General features: G+C 41.4%; 2 protein-coding genes across 8 annotated transcripts in view; one reads left to right on the plus strand and one right to left on the minus strand.

The window, feature by feature from the left end:
* The window catches only part of PRR16 (proline rich 16), a 308,319-nt gene that overhangs the window by 286,812 nt on the left and 2,761 nt on the right, over window positions 1-18,746 (minus strand). For 4 of the 7 annotated variants that reach the window (XM_025432207.3, XM_035696801.2, XM_025432210.3 and 1 more), the window contains exon 1: window positions 95-229. Coding sequence is in view for 2 of the 7 variants with exons in the window: in XM_025432201.3 (XP_025287986.1) it covers window positions 95-253 (159 nt within the window). In the remaining 5 variants the exon portion in view is untranslated. Of the gene's footprint in view, window positions 1-94; window positions 381-1,521; window positions 1,709-18,746 lie in introns of those variants that run through there. The other 3 variants (XM_025432201.3, XM_025432200.3, XM_025432209.3) reach the window with 3 other exon arrangements.
* Window positions 359-10,009, plus strand: LOC112649776 (transcription initiation factor TFIID subunit 4-like). The gene is made up of 3 exons (XM_049091888.1): window positions 359-487; window positions 597-900; window positions 9,663-10,009. Exons 1-3 carry the CDS (start codon window positions 359-361, stop codon window positions 9,923-9,925), a joined length of 696 nt encoding a protein of 231 aa, XP_048947845.1. The 3' UTR covers window positions 9,926-10,009.

Raw genomic sequence — 18,746 nt, forward strand, 5'->3', positions numbered from 1 at the left:
AGGAGCCAAGAAAAACGGCGGTGCCCAGTGAACGCGGGGCGGGCGCCGAGGGGGCGAAAGGTGACGAACTCCTCCCCACCCGCGCGCCTCTCACCTCTTTAAGTTCCTTGGCCACGTCTTTCAGGTCGCCCAGCACTAGTTCCAGGTCCTCCACGATGATCTTGATCTGTTCCTTCACCTTGGTTTTGGAGGCTGCCGGCGGCCCCTCGGCTGGAGAGGACGAGGAGGGGGTCCCCTTGGGCTTGGCTGACATTCTCTGGGGGCAGGCGAGGCAGGTCAGCACAGGCGGGCGAGCGGAGGCTGCTGCGCGCCCCCGTCCCTGGCGCTGCCGCGGCCGCAGGCGCCCCGACCCCCCCGCATGGTGGACGCTCCCCGGGCGGCGGCGGGCGGCTGCGCTCGGCGCTCGGCAGGGCGGCCGCGCCGCGGTGCTGCCATCTACTCCGCGAGCCGCGGCGCTGGGCGCGGGGCGCGGGGCGCGGGGCTGCGGGCGGGCGAGCAGCGCGCCTGCGCCTCCTCCCGCCGCCGCCCGCCGCCCGCCGCCGCCCGCCGCCGCCCGCCGCTCCCGCGCACACACGCGCTCGCTCCCGCCCGCGGAGACGGCCGCCCGGCCCTGCGGGAGCCCTCGCCCGGCACCGCGGCGGCCGCCAGCGGGGAGGCGGGCCCGCGCCCTGCCCGCCCGGGACCCCGAGGTGCCCTCCGCTCCGCAGCCTGCGGCGTGGGGGGCCTTCCCGCCGCCGGCCGGCTCGCTGCCTCCTTCCTCCCCCGCCACTCTCCGACCGAGTGGGGAGAGCAGCAGGAGGCCCGGGAGCTGGGGTCGCGCGCCCGAAAGCGCCCCTCGCAGTGGAGCCAGCACCCAAGGAGGGGCCGAAGGCTCCAGTCACTCTCCCAGTGACCCACGAGGTAAACAGAGGTGTTCCTACTTGCTCAGGAGAGAGCATGAGAGAGCGAGAGAAATGTGCATAAATGATAACCCCTCTCCCCCCTGGAAGAATGAAATTCAAGCAATATTTTTGAAAGAGGTTGCTAATCCTGCTCATTCCACAAAACTAATAGCGGATTTATTGATGGAAGTTCCCACACCAAAAATCCCCCACCCCCACCCCGTCTAAGTCATCTTGCCTGTACTTACCTGGGACGGCTTGCTTGCTTGTTTATTTATTTATTTATTATTTATTTATTTATTTATTTATTTATTTATTTATTTATTTTTTACCTTTCTGTTTTCATGACCTATGCTGATGTATGTTTTCGGTAGAGGGATAAGAAGTCTGCAACTCTTAGAAGAGTTGAAGAAGAGTGCCTCCAACTTTTTTTTTTCCATCAAATTTTTTTTTTTTAATCTCCATTTCACGTTTTCTGCTACTAAATAGGAAATAACTTTCTGACTGTTGTTGTCAAAAGGACCCAGGGAGGGGAGTTAATAGGAAGCCTTCAGTTTCATTCTCAGTAGGTGGCTCCCATTCTCATTAGCTAAAGTTTTAATTTCCTTAGTAACAAACCCATGGGCTGTTAGCTACTGACCTGGTAGGATGGCTGCACTTTATTGTCTTCAGTGCACACGACTCCAAATGATTATTTTAATAGGCTTTCCATTTTGGTCATGCCTTAGCAAGGCCTTGTTTCTTCCTTCTCACAACTCAGGTTGGTTGCAACAAGTTTCTACAGACCAGGAACCCTTGGCAATTCTTCTCTTCTGACTTCCTTAAGTCTTAACTCCAAAATCATTGCAAGCCATGTATGGAATATGGGGGGAAGGGAGGAAGAGGCAACAGAAAAAAAAATAGAAATTTAGATAATGGTGTCAAAACAATAACAGCTCTGAAAAATACATTGAAAAGTCAGAGGACAAAGAAGAATGGTGGAAGGCAGAGGTTCCTGGGGTACAATTAAAGAAAGAATAAGAAAACCAGTGTGCAGTAAGCAAATTGGAGAGGAGAAAAAAGAAGCAATAATTGAAAGTAGATTTAAATATCATCTGTGGATAAAGATAAATGGTTAGAAATGGCAGGAGATCATCTGAGAAAAAAAGAAAAAGTGCTTTTCCTCTCAGTTTGAATTTTTGACACTCAGTAGCAAGCAGGTAAATACGGAAGCCCCCAAACTCAAAGTATAGTGGTTTGAGGCAAGAATATTGGAGAAGAAAGAAGTAGTATTTTCTCTCCCACTGACAGAACAATTCTCTTGTAATATAAGACAATACCTATGCTACTCTGAATCTCCTTCACTAAAGATTAAAAAAAAAAAAAACTATTGTCCTATGATATCCATTGCTGGCTCAAAATTGAATTATATTTATTACTCTAAAAAACACACCATCCACACCCATATCATAACTTATTCTTAAATAATAGCTATCACCTATCTATGTCTATATCTGAATATAGTATAGAGTCCATTGGAAGAGGAAAAGTTAAAACTGACTTCCAAACCCAAACTAAGCTTATAGGAGCTCAGCAGTGGTGGCTACCACTATCTTCCAGTTACCACGCAGGTATGAGTAAAATATTCCTAAAGAGGAAACTTTTACAGAGAGAGTTAAAAAATACTGAGGTAAAGGAAGAAGAATGAAAAGGATACAAACATATATATACACACACATACAGAAAGTCTATTTACTTTCTACTATTTTTATCCTATGGGGAAAAAAAATCATTCATCCCTTTGGCTCATCCTGGACTCTTTCAGGGGTTCATATATGATGTTTTAAAGCTAAATTATGGGGACCACAGAGCAAAAGTGACACATAGTAAAAATTTCTGATGAATCTGTCCATAAATTTATTTAGGTACCAGAACTACCTACATATAGGTACATACTCAAACCTCGTCACTTACAAACTTAGACACAATAACAGATCTCTAAACGAAAGTAAAGGAAGGTCTTATTCACAGAAGTGACTGCGCACCCAGCATTTTATTCTTCTGTGTCTTTCTATTTTCTGAGTTTTGCAGCAAGAAGGATTGGATAATTATAGGAGATCATCTAGTGGTTGTTTTTTTAGTTACAAGCACTTATCAGTATTCTTGAGTGTGTGTGTATGTATGTGTATGTGTAATCTATTGCAATCGATCCCTAATTATTAGCCTGCAGGAAATGTTATAACACTGACATAATCTTGAATTCATAAAGAGTTCAAGAATATTTCCAAATACTTTGTCCCATTTTGGTGCAGTGGCTCTTACTGACTTATTACCTGAAAGATGTTCATTGATTCTCAAACAATGGATGATGTGCATAATATAACATCATTCTTAATGGATACTTTTGGTTTTCTTTTTTTTTCTTTTGCATGAATTTATTCTCATTGTAAAATCTAATAAAGTTATTAGAGAGATTTGAAAAAAATGAAGAAAAAAAAAAAAGAATGGCAGCATTACTCTGACCAAAATAGTTTTCACTGAGGATTGTAGGGGAGAGTGGTGAAGGGCATAGGTAGCAAAAAGATAAAATGTTGTTAGTGAAATACATCAGAGAGAAATAAGGAAAGTTCTCCATATATACCTTGACTATTAAATACATGGCATATGTCTGGACAGTGGTTCTTAAACTCTGACATGCACTGGAACTTGTTAAAACACAGATTACTGGACCCCACTCCCAGGGTATCTGATCCAGTGGGTCTGGGGTGAGGTCTGAAATTTGCTTTTCAACATGTTCTCTAGGCTGCTGGAAAGGGACCACTTTCTGAAAATCACTGGTTTGAGAGATGAAAAGAAAACTTCAGGCTGAAAAGAGCCAGAGTAAAACTTAAAGATCATCTAGTGATATTTGTGTTTGAGATGAGAAAACTCAGGCTTTGGGAGGTTAGATGCTATGTGCAATGTTTCCCATCTAGAGAAAACAAATTAAATGTGGACTCCTACATTTTGTGGAGTGGTCTCCATTTGTTTGGAGAAGAGCCTCCTTTTTCTTAACTGCTTTGGGCATGATGTCCACCTATTCTAGAAATGCATGTTGGTTTAAAAAATGGGATCTCAAAGTTTAAATGGAAGTATTCTAAGTAGAACTGTGTCTATTGCAGCAAAGCAGCTGCTCAATAGATACTTGACAAGGAAAGAAAATACTGAATAAAATGTCCTTCTCTATGCGTTTTGAGATTAATTTAACAAATATTTTTTAAATGGCTACTCTAGGCAAGAATCTACACTACGGAGGGTACTTAGTGACTAAGTTTAACAGAACATAGTTCTAGAAGGAACAATTAGGTAATTCCACACATGACTTGAGTATAAAAACTGAGATTACCTCAGAGTATCTCATCTTGTGCTCTTTTCCAACTTTATAGTCAGTTAACTTTACTTGACGTCCAAAGTCAATATATACCTGTGTGGGTTTTTTTTTAAGAGATTTTATTTGTTTATTTATTTATTCATTCATTTATTCATTCATGAGAGGCAAAGGCAGAGACACAGGCAGAGGGAGAAGCAGGCTCCCCATGGGGACCCCGATGTGGGACTCGATCCCAGGACCCCGGGATGACGACCTGAGCCGAAGGCAAATGCTTAACCACTGAGCCACCTAGGTGCCCCTGTTTTTTACTTTTTATCCATGTGACAGAAACTGAACTTTTGCTTAACTCAACAAAGGACATTGTTTTGTAGCCAAACCAAAGAAAGGTAAGGGTAGAAATATCTTTAAGTGGAGTTGGAGCCAGAAATTCTAAGATAACTGGGACTATTTCTTTCTGTTCCTGTATCCTAACCCCTCTTTGTAGATGGCTTCTTTCTCTTAAGCTCATTTCTACATAAGTTTAAAATTTGGTCACTGTTACATCCAGGCTCACATCTTCACAAACTTTGCAACTAGTAAAGAAAAAGATCATCACAGCAAGCTTCCAGGAGAAGACTTTGATAGGTCTAGCTTAGGATATGGACACATCAGCCAATCTTTGTGACTTGGTTTGGTGCAAAGCTTCCTAACAGATTTGTGCCATTGCTACAGAAGACATCCATTTGTATACTCATTGCCATGAATATCCAGCAGGTGGCAGTAAAACAAGTTTTTTCCTCCAAAATCTGTATATTATGAGAATTTTCGTAAATAGAAGTAAAGTGTTTTCAAGAAGCAAAGTCATTTCCAGATTCACACGAAGAAAGACACCATATAGACTAGCAATGCTTGGGTGAGCAACGAGTGGTGAGGATGTACAATGACTGGCCCAACTTGGATCAAGTTGCCTACACCAGTGCCCTATTTCTCCACCGAAAAGAGGAGATGTACCTCTGGGAATATAAAAATAACAAGTATCCTCCATATAGACCTTAACTGGATCATATACCTTACTTTTTTTTTTTTCCACATCTTCCCTAAGCTAGTTTCACTCAAGTCTTAAACTGGGCATTCAGTTTACCCATACCAAGAACCCTTCATCCAGTCCCATCTCAGGGTCCCAGCTTGGAAGACCTCACTCATCCCAGAGCTGCCAAACTGCCCCACTACATGTGCAAGCAATTCTGAAACAATTACGCACTTCACCCAAGCCTTCGCGAGTTTCCACTCATCCTGAATCTCTGGGACTTGTGCCTGACATCTCATTCTGCCTCTCTGCTTTAAACTTCAGGGCCAAGTGAAGAGAGAACCTGAGACTTTTGATACTGCACAACTACTTAACAGACATGCCAGAAAGGTGTTTTTAAAACCTGGCCAACTGCCACTCTGCACAGTTTGACAGCTTAGCAACCTCTTTCCCTGGAAGGCGATTCAGCTACAACCAAGGAAAACCTGATCATTTAGTAGAAAACAATATACACTAGTAGCACCAAGATCATTGAAAATTCTACTCAATCATTCATGCACCCAATTAATTTCAGTGGATACTTGGCGATCACTGTCCTTTTAAGTTTCAGGATCCCTAGTTTTTGTCTTAGTTTTTGTTTCCCTCCAAGAAAGTAAGTAAGGGTAAGCCAGGAAGAATTACTGGTTTTGATAAAGTCATGGTGGACAGAGAAGTTGGCAGCTATTGTACTCTTTCCTCTGCTTAACGAGTACTCTGCCCCTTAGGGAAAAAAAGCCAGGTCCCGCCAGGTATAAGGTGGCCAGCAATGTCATCCACTGTGTATGGTTGGATAGAGTATGCAGTTTTAGTTCCACAATCAAGCTATTACTCTATTGGATTGACATGCTACTTGCACTCTTTAATCTGTCTTGCTCACCAAAAGTCCATGAGTTTTGGCCCAAGACTCAACCCAAGCTTCAAATATATATTGCTATAGACTGAATGTTTGTATCTCCAATGTATTCACATATTGAAGCCCCACATACTGAATGCCAAATGATGGCATTGGAGATGGAGCCTTTGGGAGGTAGCTAGACTTAAATTAGTTCATGAAAGTGGGGCCTTGGGATAGCATTAGGGTTTGTTTGAGTTTTTTTTTTTTTTTTTTTTTTTAAGATTTTGGATATTCCAGAGAGAGAGAAAAGGAGAATGTGGGGGGAGGGGCAGAAGGAGGAGAGAGAAACTCAAGCAGATACTGCTCTGAGCATGGAGCCCGATGAGGAGCTCAATTGCACCTCAATGAGATCATACCCTGAGCAGAAGGGAAGAGAAATTCACTTAACCAACTATGCCACCAAGGCGCCCCAGCTTTAGTGGCTTTATAAGGAGAGGAAGAGAGAGATGTCTCCTTCTATGAGCATGCACCAAGGAAAGGCCATGTGAGGCTACTGTGGGAAGACAGACATCCCAGACCTAGGAATCCCCAATTCGCCAGGACCTGAATTGGCCACCACCCTGATTTTGGATTCCCTAACTTCCAAAACTATGAGAAAATAAGTAACAGTTATTTAAGTCACCTAGCTTTTAGTATTCTGCTATGGGAAGCCTAAGCTTAGATAGATTTTGTTTTGTTTTGTTTTGTTTTTTCCCAGCTTTATTGAGATAGGTGACCTATAATGCTATAGAAGTTTCAGGTGTACAATGTGATGATTTACATGTTGTAAAAGGAGGGACACCATTATGTTAGCCAATGCCTTCATCCTATCACATGCTTACCATTTCCTTTCTGGAATGAAAACAGTTAAGATCTTCTCTCTGGGGAACTTTCAAGTATGTAATACAGTGTTGTTAGCTACAGTCACTATGCTATAGCATTAGATCCTAGAACTTACTCATCTTATAATAGAGAGTTTGTACCCTTTGACAAATATCTCCCCTTTTTCACCATTACCTACCACTAGTAACCACCACTCTACTGTCTCTTTCTATGGGTTCAGCTTTTTTTTTTAAGATTTTATTTATTTATTCATGAGAGACACACACAGAGAGGCAGAGACACAGGCAGAGGGAGAAACAGGCTCCCTACAGGGAGCCCGATGCAAGACTTAATGCCAGGACCCCAGGATTATGCACTGAGCTGAAGGCAGACATTCAACCACTGAGCCATTCAGATGTCCCTGTGGGGTTTGTTTCTTTTTTGTGGCTAAATAATACAACACTGAGAGACAGAGAGAGAGACAGAGAAAGAGAGAATGAGAGAGAGATGTCTTCTTTACTCATTCATGGTTGAATAATGCTCAGGTTGTTTCCAGATCTTAGCTATTGTGAATAATGCTTCAATGAACATAGGAGTACGGATAGCTCTTCAAGATCCTGATTTCATTTCCTTTGGATATATTTCCAGGAGTGGGACTACTGAGTCAGATGGTAATTTGAACACAGATTTTGATACTGAGAAGTAGAACACTGCTGGACCAAATATGTAAAAATGTGAAAGCAGCTTTGGAGCTGGGTGAGAGGCAGAGGCTGGAGGGTTTTTGAGGTGTGTGCTAGAACTATGGATATTAGGGCTAGTCTAGTGAGGACTGAGGAAGAGGAGAGTGAGAGAGCAAGGCTCCATCCTTTCAGGGAGTGCATAAATACTTATGCACAGAATGTTTGTAGAAATATGGACATGATGGACCATCCTGGTGAGTTCTCAGATGGACATAAGGGATATTTTATTGGAAACTGGAAGAAAGGCAATCCTTGTTATAAAGAGGCAAAGAACTTGGTTGAATTGTTTTGGCATTTTCCTGTGTTGTAGGAGGGAGAACTTGGGAGCAATGCAATTGGATATTTAACAAAGGAATTTTTAAGCAATAAGTTGAAGAAGCAGTGTGCCTCCTCCTGGAGTGTAACACATAAGAAAGAGATTAATTGAGGGAGGAACTATTAGGTTAAAAGGAATCAGAACTGGGATGCCTGAGTGGCTCAGTGGTTGAGTATCTGCCTTTGGCTCAGGGCGTGATCTCAGAGTCCTGGGATCGAGTCCCACATCGGGCTCCCTGCAGGGAGCCCACTTCTCCCTCTGCCTATGTCTCTGCCTCTCTCTGTGTGTCTCTCATGAATAAATAAATAAAATCTTTAAAAATTAAATATAAATATAAATATATATAAATATAAATATATATATATATATAAAAGGAACCAGAACTTAATCATTAAGAAAACTATTAGCCTGACCATTTTGTAAAAATAAATAATAAGTGCATTCAAAAGAGAATACAAGGGGATCCCTGAGTGGCTCAGCGGTTTAGCACATGCCTTCAGCCCAGGGCGTGATCCTGGAGTCCCTGCATGGAGTCTGCTTCTCCCTCTGCCTATGTCTCTGCCTCTCTCTCTCTCTCTCTCTCTCTCTCTGTGTTTGTGTATGTGTCTCATGAATAAACAAATAAAATAAAATCTTTAAAAAAGAGAGAGAGAGAACACAAGGGTGGGACTGAGATTGTATAAATTGAATACAGCCAGTTTGAATGGAAGGGGATGGAGATGGGACAAAGTAAAGAAAGGCCGTCAGACTTGTTAGATCCTATAGGATTGAGCCATAGTGTTATTAGGATGTAAACTTACACCTTTCTTCAAGAAAGGGGAAGAAGGACCCCCGAAAGGCAATTAATTCAGAGATCATCCGGGCCACCATTTTGGTTTTAACAGATTGGATAGGCCTCAACCAAAGTCTTGGAGATGAGTCCATCCTGCAAAGCCATGGAACCAGAGAGCTCACAGCCTGGGGGTTGTAACGCAACCCAGCAGAGCCACAGAAGTGGGACAACTGCCCCCCTCTGAACCAAAGAGGATTGATGATTCTTGAACTTTAACATCTAATGAAATTTGCCTTACTAGATATTGGACTTGCTGGGGACCCATCTCCCTTTCCTTGTATTTCTCCCTTTTGGAATAGTAGTGTTTACCGTAAACCTGTCCCACCATGGTATGGTGGAAGCACATTAACCAGCTGTCTGGTTTCACAGGTTCACAGTTGAAAAACAATTTTGCTTCAGGATGAATTATACCTCCAGTTCTCACCCATATCTGATTTTGATGATATTGAGATGACATTCTGGATTTAGGCTGTAGGGTTAATCCCGGAACAAATTATGATTTGGGGGGCTGTTGGGATGGGATGGATGCATTTTGCATGTGTGAGGGAGATAAATGTGGGGGAGCCTGAAGTGTGATGTTATTGACTGAATGCGCTCCCTCCTGTGTTTAAGCCCAAGCCCAGTGTTATTTGGAGATGGGGCTTTGGGAGGTAATTGGGGTTATGTAAGTAATGAGAATGGGCCTTCATGACAGGATTAGTGACTTCTAATAGAAGAAGCACTCTCTCAATACTTCTCTCTCACTCACCCCTCCTTTTTTCCCCTTATCTCTTTCTTCCTTTCTCTATCCCTCTCTGTGCAAGCACCAACGACAGGCCCTTTCTTGTCAGGACATAGCAAGAGGGCAGCCATCTGCAAGCCCAGGACGAGAACTCTCACTAGGAACCAAATCTGCTGGCATGCTGATCTGCGGCTTCTCATCCTCCAAAACTACGAGAAAATAAATCTCTGTTGTTTAAGCCACGCAGTCTATGGTATTATGTTATGGCAGCCAGAGCTCTCTAAGATAGGTATTACCCACCTTAGAGGAGTTCTATTATTACATAAAGATGATGTTATCTCTTAGAGAGTGTTTGAGTTAAGCTGTGGAGTCTGGTTAATGCATGCAGTGTGTACTGAACAATGCTCTCTGGGGTTTTGCAATTCACAAGCTGAGAAGTTGAATGTTAAAGTCCTCTGACATGGACAGAAAGGAGTCTGGAGAGAGAAACAGCAGGTGGTCCAGTTAGGGTGGTTGTCGTGGATGCACAATTGATACAGCCTCAGGGATAACTAAATAGGAATAATGAGGCTGGATTGGAAATAATCCATAGGTTTTTTAGGAATGAGGAGGTATCAGCGACATGCCCTGGCAACTAATTCAAGACATCAGTGTAAAGGAAGTCAAGTTTGATTTTAAGATTTTGAGTTTATGTTATTTGCTAGTTTTCATCCTAATAAGCTTTGAAATATACTTAAAAGTCATACATAATCTGGTAATGATGCATCTTGGTGGACTGAAGGAAAAATAAGCAAAATGAATGTATCATCTAATAGGAAACCAAGTGATTGTAGGTGCTATTTTCCTGCAGAGTTCAAGTGTGTATGTAAAGGATATACCATTCAAAGACCAGATATTATTGTCAAAGTTCATGTATAAGGATAGTCAACATCACAAACTAAGCAGGTGCTTGCACCCTACTGTAAAATATTCATTACAGTGAGATTTCAGTAGGGGCACCTGGGTGGCTCAGTGGTTGAGCATCTGCCTTTGTCTCAGGGTATGTTCCCGGGGTCCTGGGATCAAGTCCCATATCAGACTCCCCTCAGGGGGCCTGCTTCTCCCTCTTCCTCTCTCTCTGTGTCTCTCATGAATAAATAAATAAAATCTTAAAAAAAAAAAAAGAAAATCTTAGAATTTCAGGATTGGAAATGACCTTAGAAGCCATTTAATCCAAATCTTTTCATTTGACTAATATAGACACTGAGTACAGAGAGATTACACAGAATTAAGAAGTGACCAGAATCAGACCTTCTGATACTTGATCATATATGGACCCTAGAATGATACAATTGGTCAGAAGAACATTAGCTGTCCCTAAACTAAATCTTTTCAAAAGCACTATATAATAATTAGGTATCATAAGAACCATCTCTCCTACCTTAAAAGCTCCTACATCTTGAGGCCTATGACCAATCTCTAGTACTCTGACAGGTCTTAATGACAATATTCTTTGAAAGACAACAGGGATGAGAAAAAGGAAGCATTAGTACTATAGGTTCTAGAAAAGCTGTATAGGAGACCTCCAAGGACAATATCAGAAGATAGAAAAGAAACTGTTAACTTGGTAATAGAGCCAAAAAAAAATTAGTATGTAACTTTTCATAACACAGATTTCTTTTTTTTTAAGATTTATTTTTATTTATTTATGAGAGAGAGAGAGAGAGAGGCAGAGACACAGGCAGAGGGAGAAATAGGCTCCATCCTGGGAGCCCGATGCGGGACTCGATCCCGGGACTCCAGGATCACGCCCTGGGCCAAAGGCAGGTGCAAAACCGCTGAGCCACCCAGGGATCCCCATAACACAGATTTCTTATTATGTTTCAAAAGTGTATTGGATGGCAACATAGGAAATATTTTTAACCATTTGTCACTCCTGAAATGTGATCAAAGCTTTGATATCTCTGCTATTTCATATTTTGGCTCTAATCTTGTTAAATTTTTCTCAATATCCTTTTCACACTTGTCAGATGTTTTATTTCTTTTATAATAACTTCTAATTTTTTGAAAAAGGTATTTTTTAAAATTTTATTTTGAGAGAGAGAGAGAGAGAGGTTGGGGCAGGAGCAGAGGGAGAGAGAGAGAATCTCAAGCAGACTCCATGCTGAATGTGAGCCAGGTGAGGTCTCAATCTCCCAACCCTGAAATCATAACCAGAGCTGAAAACAAGAGTTGGCCGCTTAACCCACTGAACTCCAGGTGCCCCTCTAATTCTCTGAAACCAGTTTCAACCCAGCATGTATTTGTCAATGCCAAAATTAATACAGAAGAATGCTCAGTGTTGATCAATTTAAGACAGTGTCTTTATTCCATAGTGGTATCCCATCATAACACCTTATATATTAGCTTTTCACATAATTTTTGTACAAACTTTTTAGTATTACCACGTATAAAGTCCTGCTAGACCATATTTCTACTGTGCTTAGGATAAGCTCAGCTAGTAGTTTAGCAGGGCATTCGAAAATGGTTCAGCCCTTTCCCACATAGCACAGTGGGACGGCATATTGTCCCTCATCCCATTAAATGTCACCCATATCAACTGTCCAGATATCTAAAAGACCCTAGAGAGGTTTCCTTTAAAAACCACTTTGCCCTGTGGTTTTTAGGATCTAATAGAAGGAAAAGTCTCTATCCCTTATTTTGGGTTTTTAAGGAACTATTGCAAAGTGTTACACTGTCTCTCTTATTCTTTCTAAACAATAAAGCAGCAGGTGATGGTGGAAACTCAGTAGATTTGAAGTTGGACACTTTAGATTTGAAACTCCTATTCTCTCACTAGTTCTGTGATCTTAGACACTGAAACTCCACCACCATTTGCTTCTTTATCTGCCAGTGTGTTTACAGGACCTATTTGCAAAAGTGAACTGAGAATCAAAAGAGATAATTATGTGGAAATGTTTTGTAATCTGTGAGTTACTGAACACACAGTTCAGTTAGTCACTGTTATTTTTTCTGTTTGTTTTGATTGATGTTCTCTGTGCATCAAGGAACCTGCTACCTCCACTGTTCCAGGACTTGGCTGCTTTCCAGAAGTGCTTAAGTAAACCTCTCTACAACATCAATTTTTTCAAAGTATATTCCAGCAGCTTCAATTAAAAAAAATGTTTTTGAAACACTGCATACCATGTGCCCCTCTTATATATGATGAAGGTAAATATCAGGGTGTTAAAGTCTGAAAAATCTTATCTGTTTAATTTTAGTTTCCAAATTTATTTTATTTGACCATAGAATCCCATAACTTTCCATGTCTTGTTTTTCCCTTCCCATCCCTTCCCTTACTTCTTCCTAAAACATAACACCTGTAAGTATTCTGCTTAAAGAATTTCATGGAGCAAAATTTAGTAAGATCTATTCCAAAACTTTCTAGTGATGATTACTCTTGATCATATTTTGCTTTTCCTAAGAGTTGATTCTGTATACCTAGATTATTTGGTATAAGAGGGCTTTATCAGAAATCATGTTGTGTGTTTTGGTAGTATTTTTATGCTCACGTGTTTTTCCAAAAAAAACCACAAATTTTGTTCTACTTTTAATCAGGCTGCATTTTCATAGATCCTATTTTCCATCCACTGCCTACTGTCACATCATCATCTCCCTTGATGCTCGGTATCAAGCAATAAAACTCGAATGGAGCAGTACTATTATCCTCACTTTAAGGTTAGGAGCCTTAATTGAGATCACACAACTGTTGTAGGACAACCAGCAGCACAAAGCTGGTGTCCTCATTCTTGCTCATTGAGCTTCTACAATGAAAAGCTTCCCAGCTCGTTAGCCTTTCATACCCTGCACCCCTGATTCTCTTTGCTGTCTTTCAGTGCCAAAAACTTGCATATTTTCTGCTTTAGGTCAGACACCCCCCTAAAGGGGAGAATTTGCCTATTTATAGCTGCCTGATAACCAAACTCAATCTTTATTTGCTACAGGATATTTGGGAATAGGAGAGCGAGAAGTTGGGAGGGCTCTATTTGGTTTGAATTACTTAAGGAAAAGTAACCCATTCTCAAATTCAGATCAAGATTTATTCAAGAAACCTCAAAGACTGTGACTATTAGAGTGAATCCACTCAAAGGTTTGGGTTAATAATTCTGTAGCAGAACAGTATGAGCTATAACAATCGGACTTTCCCTGCCTCAAGGGCATGACAGTGTTTTCTATGAAAGGAAAGCAGTTGTTCAAATGTTGCCCATCTGGAGCCATAAAAGAGCTCAGAATACACTAATGCAACCAAGAAAACAAAAGGGAAAGCTTTTTGCCATGTACTTTCCACCATGCATTTGACACACTGGCAGCTTAGTAACATTCTTGACATTTCTGAGCTGTTTGGTAGAGCAGCACACGAACAGAAAGTGTGACTTAGACTCCACTGGCACATCATCAGGCTCTAGCACTAGGTAATGTTCAGCTAGCTCCTCTTTTGATAAGCTGAATGCCAGGTAATTTATAGCGAGTGAACTGATGGTTGGAACGGTGTGAAAACCACACCGTGTACCCAATTCTGCAATAATATAACCACTGGATTCAATTTGCTCGTGACCCAGGATTTTCACTTATTTATTGTTTTATGAACTGCAGCCTCCAAATCAATGACTTATGTGATACCAATTCTGGTAGAGGTATGAGCTATTTCTCATTTACGTGACAACATGCATGTTTCCAAGCTTGAAACTCAGGGTTGTAATACACAGGTTTTACTACTCCAGTCATCACTTACATATTATAAAATTAATTCAGTAGTCTCCTTTTGATTTTGACATGACACATACCTTAAAATCTTTTCCATTTTGTAAGAATAGCCCAAGTAAAGCTAAAATGGAGCTCCCCAGTCCCTTTCTACTAGGCTGATTCTGCGGCCACAAAATGCAGGGTGGACGGCAGGTAGGGATGAGAGAGGTGATGAATGGAGCCTGATGAAGCAGTCACCAGAGCAAGAGTTTGAATTAATGAAACCAGACAAACTGTCCACTAGTTTTTGCAGTGATCTCTGCACAGAAGACCCACCTGTGTGGATTACATCCATGCGTTCCTTTATTCTCTGCTTTCCACACTAGTTTATTTTTTTTTAAGATTTTATTTGTTTATTAATGAAAGACACAGAGAGAGAGAGGCAGAGGCATAGGCAGAGGGAGAAGCAGGCTCCATGCACTGGGAGCCCGACGTGGGATTCGATCCCGGGTCTCCAGGATCGCGCCCTGGGCCAAAGGCAGGCGCTAAACCGCTGCGCCACCCAGGGATCCCGAGACCATTTCTTAAGGCAGAAATACACCAACTCTAAGTGCCAAGAATAAGCCTGGAATCATACATCACGATGTACCTTATGGTTGTACCGGACATGTATACTCAGGTCCTCAACAGTACCCAAGAGGAATATGGAAAGAATAGGGAAACTGGCAGTCCATGATTGCTGGCAAACACTGAGATGGGGAACAGATCTCCTCAAATAAGGATGGGGCAGGAGCAGAGCGAGGGAGGGAGAGTGAGAGAGAGAGAGAGAGAGAAACAAAGAATATGGGGACTGATTACTGCAAAAACAAGTACAAAAAAATAACTTTAAAAATAGCAAAGAGGATGATTGAAGAGATAATTTAATAAAGAAACCAGAGGAAATACTTTTATAAACAAAACCCATTTAAAAATATCAATGAGAAACCAGAAAATATGGCACCTATGGAATAACACCAGAAAAGTATAAGACAAGAATAGGTTGAGAAGTCAAGTAAGATACTTGATCTTTGAATATTTCTGGAATATGTATCAAATTTATTAAGCCCTTGGTACATTTTCTGTAAATAAGATACTATTTGGCATATTCTCTGATCAAAACACAATACATCCAGAAGCTAATAAAAACTTTAAAAGACATTATGAAATGAATAAAAGTATTCTTAGAAATCCCTGTCAGATCTCATTAATAAAATGCTTAGTAAATAATGCTAATGAGATCACTAGCCTCTGAGCCCTATGAAGCCACTAAAGTGCTTGTCTTATTCACTGTTGCATATCTTGTGTGGACATGCCTGGCACTGGTATATACTCAGTAAATATGTAAGTAAACATTACTATACTATGTTGGGTTCCCCAGTAGCAGAACCTGAGATAGAGATTCTTGCCTGAGTACTCTCACGGAGAGCATGGAAGGATGTGAGGAAAGCAGAGGACTATAAATAAAACAGGCAATAACAAAATACCATGGACTTGGATGAAATAAGAGTCATTTATATCTCAGTCTGGGAGCTGGCAAGTCCAAGATCAAGATGCCAGAAAGGTAAGTTCATCTGAGCCTCTTCTTTTGCCTTGTAGATGTCCCCCATCTCACTGTGTCCTTACAGGGAGAAACAGAGACCAAGGGAGTGAGCCTCTTTAGGGTTTCCTCTTACAAAAGCAGTAATCCCATCATGAGGGCTCTAATCTACCCTATGAGATCTAATCTATGATCTCATCTAGCTAACTAACCCTAATTAGATCCCAAATGCCTCATCTCTAAATACCATCACCATGGGGCATAGGGCTTCAGCTTGTGAATTCTGGGAGGACACAAACATTCAGTCCATAACAGTGTCAGAAGAAGACTGACCTCCTACTGTGACCTAGTGTCGTCCCATCAAGAGCTCTTAAACATGAATTGCACCACCAAGGCTACGTATATAAAACAGACACTCTGAGTACATCATGTTTTAGGAGTCATCTCCAAGGATGACCCAGCTGTAAGATGTCTCAAGGCTGCCATTTGACTGAGATGTCCCTTCTGGTCATTACACCCACATTGCTTTTGATGATTAAGTGCTGCTCCCTGAGTTTGGCTACTCTGGAATTCTCTCATCCTCACTGAGTGATGGAATTGTCAACTGTCAATCATGTCATACAGAGGACAGCCATTATTGAGGTAATTAGGAATGCTGGTGTTCACCAGCACATCCTTTATTGCTTTGGCATTTGCAACTGGAGTCTCTTCCAATTTTCCATAGCGGATTCATTCTAGCACTTGCTCTTTTCTGAGACTCTAGACCCATTCTTGCACACTCTCCCATAGCTATTCTGCTAACTCACTGAAGGTGAGCCATTGAGTTTTGCAAGTTTCTAAGAATCATCCAAGAAGCACATTACTATCATCTCCAAAGGCCTGGGTCAAGGTGTTAATTTCTAAGGCATGCAACTAGTGCCTCAAATTGAAAACTCTCTTATTTCCACAATTATATTTTTGTCCCTTCTGGTTCAGGGTCTTTAGTCTCCACTCACAGACATAGTCTCCAATTGATTTTGGCATGTATTAGGCAGGTTATATTAGCTAGGTTTGATAGCTCCTTTGGCAAAAAAGTCCTCTCTTCTCTTCACATAATGAGCTCTTCCCGTCTCGAGTCATGCTCAGATTTGACAAAATTATTGGTATGGTGGCAAGGAGAGTAGTTGAGGAATAATCCTGAATAGGTCAAGACTGCCCTGAAAGGCAAATACCAGTTATGTCTTTGAACAAGGGTGCCCATTTTTCTCTAAAAAGGCAGAACAGAGTAAGTCCACAGGCATAGAGAGCTTGAGGGAATCTCGGAGTTAGTATATTTCAACTGCCTCTACCTCAATATACCCATCCTTAGTCTCATGTACCCACATCTTTCCTATCAAAGCTTTGATTCTAGCTACTGACACTATATATATATAAACACACAATACACATATATAATGTGTGTATATACAATACACATGTATATATATACACACATACATATATATATGATTGATACATATGATATATGTATTTGATTGAATGCTAAGCATTTGCAAAGTCCTTGATATGTTTCCTATGTCCTTCAGAAAAACCATGCCTGGAACATATTCCAACTCCATATCTTTTAACCTAGTTCATTAAAAACAGAAATTTATGGGCACCAGGTGTGTACAAGGCATCTCAGTGGATACTTACTGCCTTTTCTTGCTAATTTTGTGTTAATCAATGTGACACCGTCACTCATACCCATGCCCCTCTGTAAAAACCATACAGCCAGAAGTGTTTTCCTCACTGCACGCTCCCTATATCCACACCTGTAAGTAAGGGCTAATTACAAAGTTCTTTGTCCAAATGGACTAAAGATCTCAGTGTTCAGTTTGCTGCTGAGTAACCTGTTTGCTTTAGATAATAGAGGTAATCAGGAGAGGCACCTGGGTGGTTCATCGGTTAGGTGTCTCCCCTTGGCTCAGGTCATGATCGTGGGGTCTTGGGGATCATAGAGCCCCTCATCAGGCTCCTTGCTCAGTGAGGAGTCTGCTTCTCCCTCTCTCCCTCTCCCCACTGCTTGTGCTCTCTCTCCCTGTCTCAAATAAATAAATAAAAGCATATATATATCTTTTCATATATATGTATGTATATAATATATATGAAAAGATGTAATCAGGAAATAATAAATCTAGACTGTTGGTTTGGACAAGAAAACCACAATGATGGACACTTGGGTGGCTCAGTGGTTGAGCATTTGCCTTTGGCTCAGGTCATGATTCTGGAGCCCTGGGATCAAGTCCTACATCCGGCTCCCTGCAGGGAGTCTGCTTATCCCTCTGCCTATGTGTCTGCCTCTCTCTCTGTGTCTCTCATGAATAAATAAATAAATGTTAAAAAAAAACCCACAATGATAGTGGGAAGATACTCAAGTGGGTCCTGAAGAACATATCACAGGAAACTTGAGTGCTGTCTTCCTGCTCCCTAGAGATCACCTTAGAAATTTAGACTATCGGGACACCTGGGTGGCTCAGTAGTTGAGCACCTGCCTTTGGCTCAAGACATGATCCTGGAATCCCAGGATCGAGTCCCACATCAGGCTTCCTGCATGGAGCCTGCTTCTCCCTCTGCCTATGTCTCTGCCTCTCTCTTTCTGTATCTCTCATGAATAAATAAATAAAATCTCTAAAAGAAAAAAAGAAATTTAGACTATCTTTTCAATTCAAAAGCTTGGATGATAAGTCCTTGATGAAAAGTCTGTGGTACAGCAAAACATGAAAAAGATTTCATCTGCATTGTTCCTTGCTATGCACTCTGCCCAATCCTTTAGATGCATTAGCTCATTCCATCCTTCTAAACATCTAAAGTTCCATAATGTTTATTCCTATGTACAGATGCGAACACTGAGGCAGAAAGAACTTAACT

This window comes from Canis lupus, chromosome 11 (genome assembly GCF_003254725.2).
Source record: "Canis lupus dingo isolate Sandy chromosome 11, ASM325472v2, whole genome shotgun sequence".
Taxonomy (NCBI): domain Eukaryota; kingdom Metazoa; phylum Chordata; class Mammalia; order Carnivora; family Canidae; genus Canis; species Canis lupus.

Excerpts from the sequence above, each read along its gene's own strand:
- LOC112649776 (XM_049091888.1), top strand. The coding sequence starts at position 359 with ATGGTGGACGCTCCCCGGGCGGCGGCGGGCGGCTGCGCTCGGCGCTCG. Across the intron at positions 488-596 it reads CGCGGGGCGCGGGGCTGCGG|ACGGCCGCCCGGCCCTGCGG; the intron begins GCGGGCGAGCAG and ends CCGCCCGCGGAG. Across the intron at positions 901-9,662 it reads CTCTCCCAGTGACCCACGAG|CACCAACGACAGGCCCTTTC; the intron begins GTAAACAGAGGT and ends TCTCTGTGCAAG.